This window comes from Salmo salar, chromosome ssa01 (assembly GCF_905237065.1).
Source record: "Salmo salar chromosome ssa01, Ssal_v3.1, whole genome shotgun sequence".
NCBI classification, from domain to species: Eukaryota; Metazoa; Chordata; class Actinopteri; order Salmoniformes; family Salmonidae; genus Salmo; species Salmo salar.
The window spans coordinates 159,296,520-159,314,277 of record NC_059442.1 but is presented as its reverse complement, the minus strand read 5'-3'; the positions used below and the strand labels follow the sequence as shown (position 1 = coordinate 159,314,277).

Here is a 17,758-nt window from a genome sequence, read left to right as displayed (position 1 = left end):
AAATCTGCTCTGTTGTTTCCGGTCAAACAAATAAGGTACTGGATAACCAATACAAATGTGGGTGTCGTTGTGTAAAAAGGGGTGGGTTTTAAGTAAATGAAATGCTATTTATTTAATCATCCACTTAAAATGTTCTTACTCACTTTACATAAAGCTATTCCAGGGGCATTTTTAAAACACCAGCAAATCAGCAACAAGTGATTTTAATTGTGAAAATCTGTTCCAAAGTATTCCCATGCATAATATAGAGAAAGTATCGTATACAAACGTAAGCAAGGTTTGAAATTATTATGTTTTAGCAGGGTTTCTGAAAGTTTGCCACCTGACAACGTGACCTGCAAGATTTTAATTTACGGACATGCATATGCATTGGGTTCTTAACACGTTAGGGAATCCACCAAGCTGCTCAAAATCACATTGTAATTCATTTTAACAGAATAGAAATTAGTGTTTTATTGAAAAGCAAAACATTGACTTGTGTCTTCATCCCTGCTATAAATCATAAATGAATATAATTTTGAATTTAAAACATTTTGCCTAGAAGAACAAGTTGCCTACATAGTAAACTAATAAAACAAACTCCAAAATATAATATTTGCATGATATAATTTGCGAACGACCTGCCCTATAGGCCATTTGTATGAACATTTTTATAAATAAATAAAGCAGATGTTTTCAAATAGAATCTAGGCCCCTCTAGTATAATTTAGCCTAGGCATGAACATTTAGATTAGGCCTAATAAAAAACTAAACGTGGATGTCTATTAACACCAGGGCCGGCTGGACATGGCTAGAAGGGCCCCAGCTTTTTCAAATTAACGTCAGATTTGACTTTTCATAGCAGGTTAGGATAATTATATTAAAAGGTTAAGAAAAGGGTTAGGTAAAATGCAACAAACAAAATCTACTTTTGACATTAATTTGACAAAATCTTGATCCCTTCTAGCCATGACCGGGCCAGCCATGACCGGGCCAGCCATGACCGGGCCAGCCATGACCGGGCCAGCCCATCCAGCACCACAGCAGTGGAATGAGGACACTAGACGGCCACAAAATTAAGAAATTGTATAACTGACATTGGACAATAAAATTCGATATGTAAATAAACAAAATTCGTTAAGGCTGGTTCATTGAAAGAAAACGTATTTTACAATGCTCCTGTGAAATGAGGCCCTAGCCATGCATTCATGAAAGCATTTGTTTCCAAAGCTGAAATGATCTCACTCTTTGTACAGTTCTACTGATGATGTTAATAAATGTTATGTTTATTGTAATTTGAACTATAGTGGGGTTATGATTTGTGTGATATATATATATAGCGTTGCAGTTCTTGACACAAACCGGTGTGCCTGGCACCTACTACCATACCCCGTTCAAAGGCACTTAAATATTTTGTCTTGCCCATTCACCCTCTGAATGGTACACATACACAATCCAGGTCTCAATTGTCTCAAGGCTTAAAAAACCTTAAAAAAGAAAGGAGGACCAAGGCACTCTTCATATAATTAATTAAAATGCCTTTATTTGTATGGCATGTTCAATAGAAACAAGGTTTTTTTTAAATCCGCCGCGTTTCGGCTGCATGGCCTTCGTCAGGGAGTACGTCAGGGACTACGTCAGGGACTACGTCAGGGAGTGACGAAGGCCATGCAGCCGAAACACGTCAGATTTAAAAAAACATTTTTTTTTAGGGCCTAGGGGATAATCAAACACAATCTTTGCCAATTTTGCCAAGTCAGGGTACATTTAGCTGAAGTCTCTTATGAGGACCTCAAGTCTTTTCCGTGAGTAAAAATAGAAACACACACACACACCTAACACTAATTTCCAAGCAGCTTGAGGATTTATTAGCCTATGAAGTATATTTGATTTTGAAATTGGAGCACATCGACTGGTATTTCGATCAATGAATAAAAAGCATTATTTTGCAATGAATATTTTTTTTTATCCCGGTCGATTTGGCCAGCAACAATTTTATTTATCGGCTTTGAATTTATTTTAGTCGGCCAAAAGCCGGCATTTACCGGCTATCGGAAACCCTGTGTTTTAAGCAAATAAATCTGTCTGGGCTTAGATTCAATTTGCAGTCTACAAATGATTTGTAATTATGTTCCAGCCCCCTGACCATCTGCTCAAAATAATAACACACACACACACACACACACACACACACACACACACACACACCCACCATTCGGAAAGTATTCAGACCACTTGGCTTTTTCCAGTTACATTACAGCCTTATTCAAAATTGCTTAAATATTTCCCCCCCTACATCTAAACACAACACCACATAACGACAAAGCCAAAACAGGTTTTTAGAAATATAATCAAATTTATAAAAAAATGAAAGTGAAATTTTACATTTACATAAGTATTTCAGACCCTTTACTCAGTACTTTGTTGAAGCACCTTCGACAGCCTCGAGTCTTCTTGGATATGACACTACAAGCTTGGCACACCTGTATTTAGAGAGTTTCCTCAAGCTCTGTCAGGTTGGATGGGGAGCGTTGCTGCACAGCTATTTTCATGTCTCTCCAGAGATGTTTGATCGAGTTCAAGTCCGGGCTCTGGCTAGGCCACTCAAGGACATTCAGAGACTTGTCCTGAAGCCACTCTTGCGTTGTCTTGGCTGTGTGTTTAGGGTCATTGTCCTGTTGGAAGGTGAACCGTCACCCCAGTCTGAGTTCCTGAGCACTCTGGAGCAGGTTTTCATCAAGGATCGCTCTGTACTTTGCTCCGTTCATCTTTCCCTCAATCCTGACTAGTCTCCCAGTACCTGCAGGCTGAAAATGATCCCCACAGCATGATGCTGCCACCACCATGCTTCACTGTAGGGATGGTACCAGGTTTCCTCCAGACGTGTTGCTTGGCATTCAGGCCAAAGAGTTAAATATTGGTTTCATCAGACCAGAGAATATTGTTTCTCATGATCTGAGAGTCCCTAAAGTGCCTTTTGGCAATCTCCAAGCAGGCTGTAAAGTGCCTTTTACTGAGGAGTGCTTCCGTCTGACCACTCTACCATAAAGGTCTGATTGGTGGAATGTTGCAGAGATTGTTGTCCTTCTGGAAGGTTCTCCCATCTCCACAGAGGAACTCTAGAGCTCGGTCAGAGTGACCATCGGGTTCTTGGTCACCTCCCTAACCAAGGCCCTTCTCCCCCGATTGCTCAGTTTGGCCGGCGGCCAGCTCTAGGAAGAGTCTTGGTGGTTTCAAACTTCTTCCATTTAAGAATGATGGAGGCCACTATGTTCTTGGGGACCTTCAATGCTGCAGAACATTTTTGGTACCCTTCCCCAGATCTGTGCCTTGACACAATTCTGTCTCGGAGCTCTACGGACAATTGCTTCGACCTCATGGCTTGGTTTTTGCTCTGACATGCATTGTCAATTGTGGGACCTTATATAGACAGGTGTGTGCCTTTCTAAATCATGTCCAATCAATTTAATTTACCATCAGTGGACTCCAATCAAGTTGAAAAAACATCAAGAATTATCAATGGAAACAGGATGCACCTGAGCTGAATTGAGTCTCATAGCAAAGGGTCTGAATACTTATGTATATAAAAGGAGTTTTCTTTTATTTTTAATACATTTAATACATTTTAGGCAAAAATGTCTAAAAACCTGTTTCACTTTGTCATTATGGGGTATTGTGTGTAGATTGAGGATATAAATGAATGTAATTAATTTTAGAATAAGGCTGTAACGTAACAAAATGTGGAAAAGGGGAAGGAGTCTGAATACTTTCCGAATGCACTGTAATTACAAAGTATTTTCTATTGTGAATGGAAGGGTCCTTATTTACAATGTGTAAAAAGGCAAGCTTTGTTGCATTTGACATGTCTGCAGTTACCATATATAAAATGATAAATCCCCTAGTTTATTCATAACAATTCCAATTATTTAATTGAAATCAGGCACAGGGCACCAAACAAGCAAAGTCCCAAAGAAGAACTAGGACACTGATCCCAATCTTTGGTCTGATTCTAATAACCAAACCTCTGTAATTAGCGTGGAGGAACAGAGCACTGCAGCAGGGCTGGCTTTGGTTAATTCCAGGATGGGACCAAGCCTCCAGAGACAGGGTCACTGTGCCCCAGATTTCACACGCAGGCCTCGTCCAAAAAGCTACGCTGCCTGGACCCATCAGGATGATAAGAATCCTACCACAGGAGGCTGATGAGGGGAGGACGGCTCATAATAAATGGCTGGAATGGAATGAAACACATGGAAACCATGGGTTGGATGTGTTTGATTTATTCCATCCCAGCCATCACTCCTCCCCAATGAATTAAGGTTCCACCAGCCACATGTGAATCCTACCAATTACAAAAGGTTTGCAGGTACAGGGCTACAGGCATCACACTCCATGTGGAACCAAGTCTGGAGCTATAAAACACAACAGCTGTCTTTGAGCCTGAGCTCGTCAGGGAGTTAATGTGATCAAAATAAAAAGAGAGACACCAAAGCTGGAGGGAAATTACCACGCTCTACAGCAACACCACTTAGTTTCTTTCTAAATCATTTGCAATCCTATACTGTAAACATACATACTGATCACATGGAGTGCAACATAAAATAATGTGATTTCTTAATTTGTTGAACATCCATGTCAACATTTAGGCCAATCAATTCCATTAGTTATCGTTCCATCCTCATCTCTTAGCATGAGTCATAGATTCTACTACACACACAAACCCTTGGAGCTGTTTCCCTGGAAACTCCCAAATTCTAAGGTGGAGGCTGTTTGTCGTGTGTTAACAAATCGCCCAGTGACTGCTACTATAGGACCAGTGTGCAGAGTAGGGATGGATGGGCATTTGACATTATTTCACTATTCAAATAATATCATTATATTATCCGGATATCCGGATAGTCGAAATACACAGAGTGCACAAAACATTAGGAACACATTCCTAATATTGAGTTACACCCCCTTTTGCCCTCAAAACAGCCTCAATTCGTCAGGGCATGGACTACAAGGTGTCAAGTGTTCCACAGGGATGGTGGACCATTCTTGATAACTGTTGAGTGTGAAAAACCCAGCAGCGCTGCAGTTTGACTCAAACCGTTGTGCCTGGTACCTACATTTATTCATTTTTTTACCCCTTTTTCGTGGTATCCAATTGGTAGTTACAGTCTTGTCTCATCGCTGCAACTCCCGTATGGACTCGGGAGAGGCGAAGGTCGAGAGCCATGCGTCCTGCGAAACACAACCCAACCGCACTGCTTTTTGACACAACGCACATCCAACCCGGAAGCCAGCCGCACCACTGTGTCGGAGGAAACACCATACGCCTAGCGACCTGGTCAGCGTGCACTGCGCCCGGCCCGCCACAGGAGTCGCTAGTGCGCGATGAAACAAAGATATCCCTGCCGGCCAAACCCTCCCTAACCCGGACGACGCTGGGTCAATTGTGCGTCGCCCCATGAGCCTCCCGGTCGCGGCCGGCTGCGACAGAGCCTGGGCTTGAACCCAGAATCTCTGGTGGCACAGCTAGCACTGCGATGCAGTGCCTTAGACCACTGCGCCACCCGGGAGGCCCTGGTACCTACTTTAATACCCCATTCAAAGGCACTTCAATATTTTGTCTTGCACATTTACCCACAATGGCACACATACACAATCCATTTCTCAAGGATTAAAAATCCTTCTTTAAAATGTTTCCTCTTCATCTGCATTGATTGAAATGGATCTAACAAGTGACATCAATAAGAGATCATAGCTTTCACCTGGTCAGTCTGTGTCATGGAAAGAGCAGGTGTTCCTGTTGTTTTGTACAATCAGTGTAAATGTGTTTTAATGTATGTTTGTGTTTTAAGTAACTTTAATGGAGACTTGCTTGCACGACTCAAGAGATCCGGTGAGCTACACTCTGCTTGTTTAAGCTGGAAGGTGGAGGGGGTGCGAGAGAGGAGCCGGGGCCGGTGTATGTGATAGTGTGTGGGGGCATGGAGGGAGAGACCGAAAGTAGCCAAACCAAATCACACGTTAGAGACAAACTTGTTGCTCCCATAGGTTATGAAACAATACCATCTGGTAGTGCCTGTCTTGACTGCATCAAATCGTTGTAAAGAAGCTCGAAAGCTTCAGTAGCCAGCTAGGTTAGACAGTTAGCTAACTAAAGTAGCAAGGCTAATTGAGGCAATTTTGCTGCGCTCCCCTTAGCTACAACAACGCCATTCATATGAAACAGAAGCCTACCTGTTGGTTGATCATTGTAGCCTACTCCTTCTCATTTAGCCAACCTAATCCCCTAATTTTTACATAGCGGTTGTATTTATACTTTTTTTATCTAATGGTCTATCCCTGTAGGCTATGTAGCAAAGTCACACAGATAATTTTATTTAAATTTAGACAGTCTTTTCATTATGCCTATTTTTTTTTATATATATAGTGCCTTCGGAAAGTATTTAGACCCCTTCCCTTCTTCCACATTTTGTTACGTTACAGCGTTCTAAAATGGATTAAATTAAAACATTTCCTCATCAATCTACACACAATACCCCACAATGACAAAGTGAAAACAGGTTTTTAGAATTTTGCCAAATTTATAACACACAAAACAGAAATACCTTATTTACATAAGTATTCAGACCTTTTGCTATGAGACTCAAAATTGCGCTCAGGTGCATCCTGTTTCCATTGATGATCCTTGAGATGTTTCTACAGCTTGATTGGACTCCACTTGTGGTAAATACAATCTATTGGACATGATTTGGAAAGGCACACACCCATCTATATAAAGGTCCCACAGTTGACAGTGCATGTCAGAGCTAAAACCAAGCCATGAGGTCGAAGGAATTGTCTGTAGATCTCTGAGACAGGATTGTGTCAAGGCACAAACCTGGGTAAGGGTACCAAAAAATGTTTGCAGCAATGAAGGTCCCCAAGAACACAGTGGCCTCCATCATTCTTAAATTGAAGAAGTTTGGAACCACCAAGACTCTTCCTAGAGCTGGCCGCCCGGCCAAATTGAGCAATCTGGGGAGAAGGGCTTTGGTCAGGGAGGTGACCAAGAACCCGATGATCACTCTGACAGCGCTCCAGAGTTCCTCTGCGGAGATGGGAGAACCTTCCAGAAGGACAACCAATCAGGCCTTTATGGTGGAGTGGCCAGACGGAAGCCACTCCTCAGTAAAAGGCACATGACAGCCTGCTTGGAGTTTGCCAAAAGACACTTAAGGACTCTCAGACAATGAGAAACAACATTTTCTGGTCTGATGAAACCAAGATTGATCTTATTGGCCTGAATGCCAAGCATCACATCTGGAGGAAACCTGGCACCATCCCTACAGTAAAGCATGGTGGTGGTAGCATCTTGCTGTGGGGATGTTTTTCAGTGCCAGGGACTGGGAGACTAGTCAGGATCGAGGGAAAGATGAACGGAGCAAAGTACAGAGAGATCATTGACGAAAACCTGCTCCAGAGCACTCAGGACCTCAGACTGGGGCGAAGGTTCACCACCCAACAGCACAACGACCCTAAAACACACAGCCAAGACAACACAGGAGTGGCTTCGGGACAAGTCTCAATGTCGTCGAGTGGACATTATTTTTCCAAAATGAATACTCTCCCAAGTAATGGAATACTAACGTCCGTTCAGATATTTTGAATAACAGTGCCCATCCCTAGTGCAGAGAGCTTATTGCACAGTGCAAGATGCTCCAGTCCTTTGGGGTCATTTGGGATTGGTGAAACCATGTTTTGTTGAGTGTTAAATCTTGTTTATGTTGGCTTGAGCGGACAAGCACAGGCAATTATCATAAACACCCCCCCGTAAAGCCCTCCCATGTCAACACAAAGGGCTTCTATGCAGGACAACGCTGATGCATGTTTCTCAATTACTACCAGCCACAACACTTTTGTCTGACAACACCGTTGCAGTGAGTCGAGCTGCAATTAGAGTATGCAGTGTTTCCCGTCTCTTCTAGGGAAGCGTTTGTTTCAGAGCGGGATGCCAGTCACGCCACTTCAGTTTCTCGCCATACATCCCAGGGACGAGCGGAATGGAGAAGTAATGAAGCGACCAATTCCAAGCTCTCAGACAATCATTCAGGCACGCGCTGTTACTACTGTACACACTTGTTAGGGACAGAGGGATAGAGCGGGGGAGGGAGACAGAGAGCGAGCAAAGGGAGGCCTGCAGCTACTGACATACCCAGACTAAAAATAGACTAGAAATGACTGATTAACTCAAACACAACCCGTTGGCCACATGGGATATGGCGAACACATGGTCTGACATGAATATTTTTCCATTTTAATGTATGCGTGATTGCATGCGTGAATTCTGTGTATGTGATGTATTGAAAAGAAAACATTTTAACCCAACAGTAAGGGTTGGCAAAAGAGACAAAGTGCCACATTAGAAATTACATGGTTCCACTCTTCAAATTGGGGTTGATACAAAGAAATTGTATAATACAGCTTAATATTTTTATTCACCTTAATTCTTTAATTCTAAGAGTGTGGACCTTATTTTCAACACTGATCATTTCAGGTCTACGAGCCATTTACTAAATTGAGGGATTGGCATTTGAAATTTTACTATTCAAATAATATCATGGCATGTTTTCGGATATCCGAAATGCAAAACATTTTTTTTAAATAAATATTGCTCGACAATTCAAAACGAAGCAAATGCACATGGCAGAGGTAAATGGGACAGACTGATTTAATCCGGTAGTTTTGGCTAACAGCAATTTGTGACAGATTTTCATGCGAATATTCTAAAATCTGCATTTTAAAAATATGCACATTTTCCTACCAGAGGTGTGTTTCAATTAAACTGACCTGGTGCACATAAAAAGCACTTAGTCGTATAACGTTTACTTTATCGAATAAAAAAAAAAGTTGTGTTTCCATTTTATTTTTATCGCTGTCGATGATTTTGGCACAAAAATCTGCAATAAACAGCAAATGTGCCCATGCTGCTCTTGGTACGTGATCTCCAGCCAACCACTTGCAGATACAGTGCACACGGTACATGACGAGATTATGGATAAGAGCAGGATCATTTTTATTTCTCAATTGGCAGCCAAGCACCAATCATCATTTCACCACCACCTCGATAGTTTGGAAAGGAGCACCAAGCTCATCACTGTGCACTTTCACCACCCTGTGAAGTTCATCACAACTTATTTTGTCTGTAGCCTAATAAACTGTCCATGCTTTTCCAAGTCGCAGTGGGAGGACCACACAACATAACTTGCAGTAACACGATGCTTACTTCGCCGTGATGGTTATGTCAATCTTTGCACACAAAAGCATTTCCATCTCAATTGTAGCAAAATCTATTTCCCCAACAAAAACATGATCCCACCTTGTCTACAGTTTTGTTTTTTTCGACATTTGGAAAGTTTACCCACAAATTATCTGTTTCCATCAGGCCTGTCGTGACATTTTTTATCTGACGTACTTTACTCGCATAAAAAGGTTGGATGGAAACCTGGTTATTGACAAGAGAAGTATGATTTTTGTCATGATAGAACTAACTCTGAAACAAAAGGGTTTTCTGGTGAGTGTTTTGCATAGATCGGTGTCAGATCTTGTGGAAACTCCATTAGGTGCATGTCTGTAATTGCTATGTAAGAAATAACATACCGGTCTCGAGACAAGACTGTATGGCTAAATGCACAGAAGAAGCTCAATGCACTGTTATAAAAACTACATTCAAAAGTTTGTTGTTTTATTAAATGAAGAATTTAAAATATCGTGGTATATCCTTGAAGGTAAAAATGTCACAAGGATCATTTACATTTAGAGCTTTTTCAATGTTAATATAGGCCTACCATTTAGAGCTTTTTCAATGTTAAAATAGGCCTACCATTTATTTTCACCAAAGATGAACACTCACTCAAGTAATCTAATACTAACATCCGTTCGGTTATTGGATTGATCGATTAACGGTGCCCAAACCTAGCGTGTTATATTTTTTATACCTTACTGCATTGAATGTCAAATAACTGAAAAGTATTCCATTGAGAAGTAAACATTTAGAAACCACTCAACAGCCATAAATCAAAATACAAATACAGAAACCTCAAGAGACAGACAGACAGAGACTGACCTGAGACCATTGAAGAGTTGTTTGGACTTGTCCAGCAGGTAGCAGAAGTCTGTGACCGTCTTCCTTTCACCCAATGGGATGTCATCCTCAGCCCCAGCTCCAGTCATGGCACCTGCTTCTCTCCCCTGAAAAACCAAAGAGCATCTATGACTTGATAGAGGCCATAATACGTATGTTAAAACTAAAGAGCATTTTGTCATGTATCATTCTTTGTTGTAAATAATATTCATCTGACAAAAATGTCTGTAAGCTAAAACTAAAATCAATTGGAATAATAGTTTTTCAATTGAAGCCTGCAAATGCCATGTCTGTGGAATATATATTGTTTGGAAGACTACAAAAAAAAGGTGGGAACTTGTGTCTTTTAGACAACTGTGGAAAAAGGTAAAACCACACCATAGGGAAGAACTGCAAGCCTCATCACAGTGAGTAGCCTATTATGAGAGGTTTGGTCTTGGTTAAAATGGAGGTTGTGTGCAGGAGGCCAGTGGGGCCAGAGGCTAAATAGGCACTGTTCATCTGCTAAGTCATGCAACTGAAGAGGGACAAATCAACATGCACACTGTCCCCCACACAGACACTGAAATATCATGTGTGTGTGTGCCTTTTCTGCATCACCAGAAAACCCAAGGGCTCTACACTGTCCAACAATTCACTGTCAAGCTCTGGTGATCACACTCTGTCTAACCAGCATGTAACTTGCTAACCAGCGCATGCATTCAAGGTGTGTGTGTGTGTGCGTGTGTGTAAGATTGGGTCATACACGCACACTGAAATGTAGCGTGCAAGCATCTTTTCTGCATCACCATATGACCAAAGGGCTCTACACTGTCGAACACTTAGGCTAACTGCTGTCAAAGCCAACCAGCTCAAGCATATTACTTCCCCTTTTGCCGAATAGGAGCAACCAATTATAAACAGTTTTACAGAAAAATATTGGATTTTTCGAAGAAAAAAGATATTCATGAATTTGTGCGAGAATACAAGGCATGCCAAACTCTAGACCACCTTTACTCCACACACAGACGCACGCGTACAAAGCTCTCCCTCACCCTTCATTTGGCAAATCTGAACATAATTCTATCCTCCTGATTCCTGCTTACAAACAAAAACTAAAGCAGGAAGCACCAGTGACTCGTCAATAAGGAAGTGGTCAGATGACGCAGATGCTAAGCTACAGGACTGTTTTGCTAGCACAGACTGGAATATGTTCCGGGATTCTTCCGACGGCATTGAGTACACCACATCAGTCATTGGCTTCATCAATAAGTGCATCGATGACGGTCGTCCCCACAGTGACCGCACATACATACCCCAACCAGAAGCCATGGATTACAGGCAACATCTGCACTGAGCTAAATGGTAGAGCTGCCACTTTCAAGGACCGGGACTCGAAAGCTTATAAGAAATCCCGCTATGCCCTCCGACGAACCATCAAACAGGCAAAGCATCAATACAGGACTAAGATTGAATAATACCACACCGACGCCGATGCTCGTCGGATGTTTTTTATTTTACCTTTATTTAACTAGGCAAGTCAGTTAAGAACAAATTCTTATTTTCAATGATGGCCTAGGAACAGTGTGTTAACTGCCTTGTTCAGGGGCAGAACGACAGATTTCTACCTTGTCAGCTCGGGGATTCGATCTTGCAACCTTTCAGTTACTAGTCCAACACTCTAACCACTAGGCTACGCTGCCGTCGCAAGCAGGGCTTGCACACTATTACAGACTACAAAGGGAAACACAGCCGAGAGCTGCCCAGTGACACGAGCCTACCAGACGAGCTAAATTACTTCTATGCTCGCTTCGAGGCAAGTAACACTGAAGCATGCATGAGAGCATCAGCTGTTCCGGATGACTGTGTGATCACGCTCTCCGTAACCGATGTGAATAAGACCTTTAAACAGGTCAACATTCACAAGGCCACAGGGCCAGATGGATTACCAGAACGTGTTAGAGGTCGACCGATTATGATTTTTCAACGCCGATACCGATACCGATTATTGGAGGCCCAAAAAAAAGCTGATTAGTCGGCCAATTTTTTTAAATGTATTTGTAATAATGACAATTACAACAATACTGAATTAACACTTATTTTAACTTAATATAATACATCAATAAAATCAATTTAGCCTCAAATAAATAATGAAACATGTTCAATTTGGTTTAAATAATGCAAAAACAAAGTGTTGGAGAAGAAAGTAAAAGTGCAATATGTGCCATGTAAAAAAGCTAACGTTTAAGTTCCTTGCTCAGAACATGAGAACATATGAAAGCTGGTGGTTCCTTTTAACATGAGTCTAAAATATTCCCAGGTAAGAAGTTTTAGGTTGTAGTTATTATAGGAATTATAGGACTATTTCTCTCTATACGATTTGTATTTCATATACCTTTGACTATTGGATGTTCTTATAGGCACTTTAGTATTGCCAGTGCAACAGTATAGCTTCCGTCCCTCTCCTCGCTCCTACCTGGGCTCGAGCCAGGAACACATCGACAACAGCCACCCTCGAAGCAGCGTTACCCATGCAGAGCAAGTGACGTTTGAAATGCTATTAGCGCGCACCCCGCTAACTAGCTAGCCATTTCACATGGGTTACACCAGCCTAATCCTGGGATTTAAACAGCGCAATGCTTGAAGCGAAGAGCTGCTGGCAAAACGCACGAAAGTGCTGTTGGAATGAATGCTTACGAGCCTGCTGGTGCCTACCATCGCTCAGTCAGACTGCTCTATCAAATCATAGACTTAATTATAACATAATAACACACAGAAACACGAGCCTTAGGTCATTAATATGGTTGAATCCGGAAACTATCACGTTTACTCTTTCAGTGAAATACGGAACCGTTCCGTATTTTATCTAACGGGTGGCATCCATAAGTCTAAATATTCCTGTTACATTGCACAACCTTCAATGTTATGTCATAATTACGTAAAATTCTGGCAAATTAGTTCGCAACGAGCCAGGCGGCCCAAACTGTTGCATATACCCTGACTCTGCGTACAATGAACGCAAGAGAAGTGACACAATTTCACCTGGTTAATATTGCCTGCTAACCTGGATTTCTTTTAGCTAAATATGCAGGTTTAAAAATATATACTTCTGTGTATTGATAAAAAAAAAAGGCATTGATGTTTATGGTTAGGTACAGTCGTGCAACGATTGTGCTTTTTTCGCAAATGCGCTTTTGTCAAATCTTCCCCCGTTTGGCGAAGTCGGCTGTCTTTGTTAGGAAGAAATAGTCTTCACACTGTTCGCAACGAGCCAGGTGGCCCAAACTGCTGCATATACCCTGACTCTGTTGCAAGAGAAGTGACACATTTTCCCTAGTTAAAAGAAATTCATGTTAGCAGGCAATATTAACTAAATATGCAGGTTTAAAAATATATACTTGTGTATTGATTTTAAGAAAGGCATTGATATTTATGATTAGGTACACATTGGAGCAACGTGTACCTAAGCGATTATATGCAACGCAGGACAGGCTAGATAAACTAGTAATATCATCAACTGTGTGTAGTTAACTAGTGATTATGATTGATTGATTGTTTTTTTATAAGATAAGTTTAATGCTAGCTAGCAACTTACCTTGGCTTCTTACTGCATTCGCGTAACAGGCCGGCTCCTCGTGTAGTGCAATGTAAAGCAGGTGGTTAGAGCGTTGGACTAGTTAACCGTAAGGTTGCAAGATTGAATCCCCGAGCTGACAAGGTAAAAATCTGTCGTTCTGCCCCTGAACAAGGCAGTTAACCCACCGTTCCTAGGCCGTCATTGAAAATAAGAATGTGTTCTTAACTGACTTGCTTAGATGAATAAAGATGTACATTTCAAAAAAAATTAAAAGAAAAAGAAAATCGGCCAAATCGTTGTCCAAAAATACCGACATCCGATTGTTATGAAAACTTGAAATCGGCCCCAATTAATCGGCCATTCCGATTAATCGGTCGACCTCTAGAACGTGTACTCCGAGCATGTGCTGACCAACTGGCAAGTGTCTTCACTGACATTTTCAACCTGTCCCTGACTGAGTCTGTAATACCAACATGTTTCAAACAGACCAGCATAGTCCATGTGCCCAAGAACACAAAGGTAACCTGCCTAAATGACTACCGACCCATAGCACTCACATCTGTTGCCAAGAAGTGCTTTGAAAGGCTGGTCATGGCAGTTTGCAACAGATCCACAGATGATGCAATCTCTATTGCACTCCACACCCTTTCAAACTTGGACAAAAGGAACACCTATGTGAGAATGCTGTTCATTGACTACAGCTCAGCATTCAACATCATAGTGCCCTCAAAGCTCATCACTAAGATAAGGACCCTAGGACTAAACACCTCCCTCTGCAACTGGATCCTGACAGGTCGCCCCCAGGTGGTAAGGGTAGGTAACAACACATCTGCCACGCTTATCCTCAACACGGGGGCCCCTCAGGGGTGCGTGCTCAGTCCCCTCCTGTACTCCCTGTTCACTCATGACTGCATGGCCAGGCACGACTCCAACACCATCAAGTTTGCCAATGACACAACAGTGGTAGGCCTGACCACCGACATCGACGAGACAGCCTATAGGGAGGAGGTCAGAGACCTGGCTGTGTGATGCCAGGACAACAACCTCTCCCTCAACGTGATCAAGACAAAGGAGATGATTGTTGACCACAGGAAAAGGAGGACCGAGCACGCCACCATTCTCATAGATGGGGCTGCAGTGGAGCAGGTTGAGAGCTTCAAGTTCCAAACTATCATGGTCCAAAACACACTAAGACAGTTGTGAAGAGGGCACGACAAAGCCTATTCCCCCTCACGAGCCTGAAAAGATTTGGCATGGGTCCTCAGATCCTCAAAAGGTTCTACAGCTGCACCATCGAGAGAATCCCGACTACAGAGGGTAGTGCGTACGGCCCAGTACACCACTGTGGCCAAGCTTCCCGCCATCCAGGACCTCTATACCAGCACCAAGTCTAGGTCCAGAAAGGCTTCTTAACGGCTTCTACCCCCAAGCCATAAGACTCCTGAACAGCTCAAAGGGCTACCCAGACCCCTCTTTTATGCTGCTGCTACTCTGTTTATTATCTGTGCATAGTCACTTTAAGTCTACCTACATGTACATATTACCTCAACTAACCGGTGCCCCTGCACATTGACTCTGTACCGGTACCCCCTGTATATAGCCTCGCTATTGTTATTTTACTGCTGTTGTTTAATTACTTGTTACTTTTATTTTCTACTTATCTATTTTTTTTACTTAACACATTTTTATTATCTTCTTAAAGCATTGTTGGTTAAGCGTTTGTAAGTAAGCATTTCACACCTCTTGTATTCGGCCCAAGTGACAAATACAATTTTATTTTATTTGACATCTAGCTACACCTCCTTGTCAAGGGAAGCATATTGTGGCAGCATTGAGAACTTAGCTAGTGTCTGGGGCAATCAAACATAATTTTTGATGTTATCCACATCATAAAGCATGCGATGGTAGCATTATGTTATTGGTATGATTATCATTGCCAATAACTGGGGACAGGATCAAGAGGAGAGTTGATTGTCAATTCATTCTGGTCCATAAGACAACAAAAAATGGGCTGTATGCTTTCTAGTCCAAAAACTAGGTTCTATTTAAATGATTGACAATTTGCTTCATTGCCATCATTTCTTTTCAGTGGACATTTTGGACGCAATTGCATTCCAAATCCCCAGAGTATAACGTGGATCATATCATCATCCGGCTACAGAAATCATATGAAATGTACTCACCTCTCAGAACAGGACAGGCTTGTGTCAAGTCCGAATCCACTTGAAACAGTAGAGGTCGACCCTATAGGTGCCTATACGTCTTAAAATGAGACATTGTTTTGACATCAGTGAAGAGGTATTGATTAAAACGACAATCTGTGCACAAATTAAACGGCCACAGTGACAACGCACTGCCAGTTACTAGCTTGCTAAGCTATCGTAAATTCACGATTTTATGTGGGCGATTTAACGTTGTGCAAAAAACTACATAGCTAGCTAGACAGCTTATAAGGTATAGGTGCACACATGGCGGCAGGTAGCCTAGTGGTTAGAGCGTTGGACTTGTAACCGAAAGGTTGGAAGATCGAATCCCCGAGCTGACAAGATAAAAAAAAATCTGTCGTTCTGCCCCTGAACAAGTCAGTTAACCTAGGCCGTCATCGTAAATAAGAATTTGTTCTTAACTGACTTGCCTAGTTAAATAAAGAAAATTCATCAAATCAATAATGCGTGTACCTGTAAACTAGCTAACGTTAGTAAACCTAGACAGCTAGTTGGTAACGTTAAGGTTACTAGCTAGGAAAATATGGAAGCGTGCATGAAAAAAAAATTGCCTTTCCACTACTTGGCAATGCAAACCCGTTATTGTATCTCGATTCTTTTGTCTATGCAATCAATGCATGCTATTAGCAATGCATCAATCTAAGCAACTTGCCAATGATGTGCAACCAATTTCACCCAGCTACTAGTTAGCTGCGTAAACAGCTGGGCAGTTGGATTCGTAGCTACTGTAGCTAGCCAGCTAAAGAAAATATAGCTAGCTAGCCATTTCTCGACTACTCCAAATATACTGGCTAACGTTAGCTAGTTAGCTAAACTGGCTAACTACCTGACTCAGTCCTGATGTCTCCACCCTGTCGTCCCGAGATCAACCGTATCCAGGTGTAAATGTATGAACCCTTTTAAGTCAGAGCCTCCAATGCAGTGCCGCACTGTCATTTACAGCTGTTTTACACTAGGAAAAGGAACAGTGGTGCACCAAGCCGATGGCAGTCAAACTAACTGCGGGAGGTTGTATGTGTGTGCTCAGACTGTGGAAGGAGGAGGGTGAATGGAGAAAAAGCGTCAACGTTCTGCACGAGGGGCACGTTCTCAGTCAGTCAGTCGTCTTTGCTACCTGGTTAAAACCTGTCTAAGAGTTCCAGTCATTTCCATAAATGAAATAAACACCTTGATTTTGAAGTATGAACTTATACTTTCATGAGATACTTGAATTAGTCAAACTGCCGAAGGTTATCATAATCAAAAACACAAGGATATAATATATTCCTTTAATTGTGATAATTTACTTTCATACATGATTTGAAGCTATGACCAAAGTGTAACTCATTGCAACCACTGCAGGGCTAAAACCCTGACTTCAAGTCAACTGAAGTATGCTAATCACAATCCAAAAATAGTTCGGGTAGTTGCGCCATCCCACTTCTGACATCCAATCGAATTGTATTTGTCACATGCTTCATAAACAACAGGTGTAGGCTAATACTGACATGTTGAATTACAGCCCCATCCCTACAAGGCCGAGAAAAATTTAAAAAGAATAGAAAAAGGATAACACTCGGAATAAATAACACTCGGAGTTACGATAACTTTGGTATAATATATATATACATATACACACACACAAACACAAGGTACCTGTACCTAGTCGATGTGCAGGTTTACGAGGTAATTGAGATAGATACAGTGTGTACAGACAGTTGAAGTCGGAAATCTACATACACTTAGGTTGGAGTCATGAAAACTCGTTTTTCAACCACGCCACAAATTTCTTGTTAACCAACTATAGTTTTGGCAAGTCGGTTTGGACATCTACTTTGTGCACGATACGTCATTTTCGCAGCAATTGTTTACAGACAGATTTCACTTATAATTCACTGTATCACA

General features: G+C 41.8%; 1 protein-coding gene across 8 annotated transcripts in view; it reads right to left on the bottom strand.

The window, feature by feature from the left end:
• The window catches only part of LOC106570398 (protein SCAI), a 31,622-nt gene extending 14,687 nt beyond the window's left edge, over window positions 1-16,935 (bottom strand). For 3 of the 8 annotated variants that reach the window (XR_001320659.2, XR_001320660.2, XM_014142660.2), the window contains exon 1: window positions 10,076-11,111. Coding sequence is in view for 6 of the 8 variants with exons in the window: in XM_014142660.2 (XP_013998135.1) it covers window positions 10,076-10,275 (200 nt within the window). In the remaining 2 variants the exon portion in view is untranslated. The other 5 variants (XM_014142692.2, XM_045693289.1, XM_014142723.2 and 2 more) reach the window with 5 other exon arrangements.
• Between the last annotated feature and the right edge of the window lie 823 nt (window positions 16,936-17,758).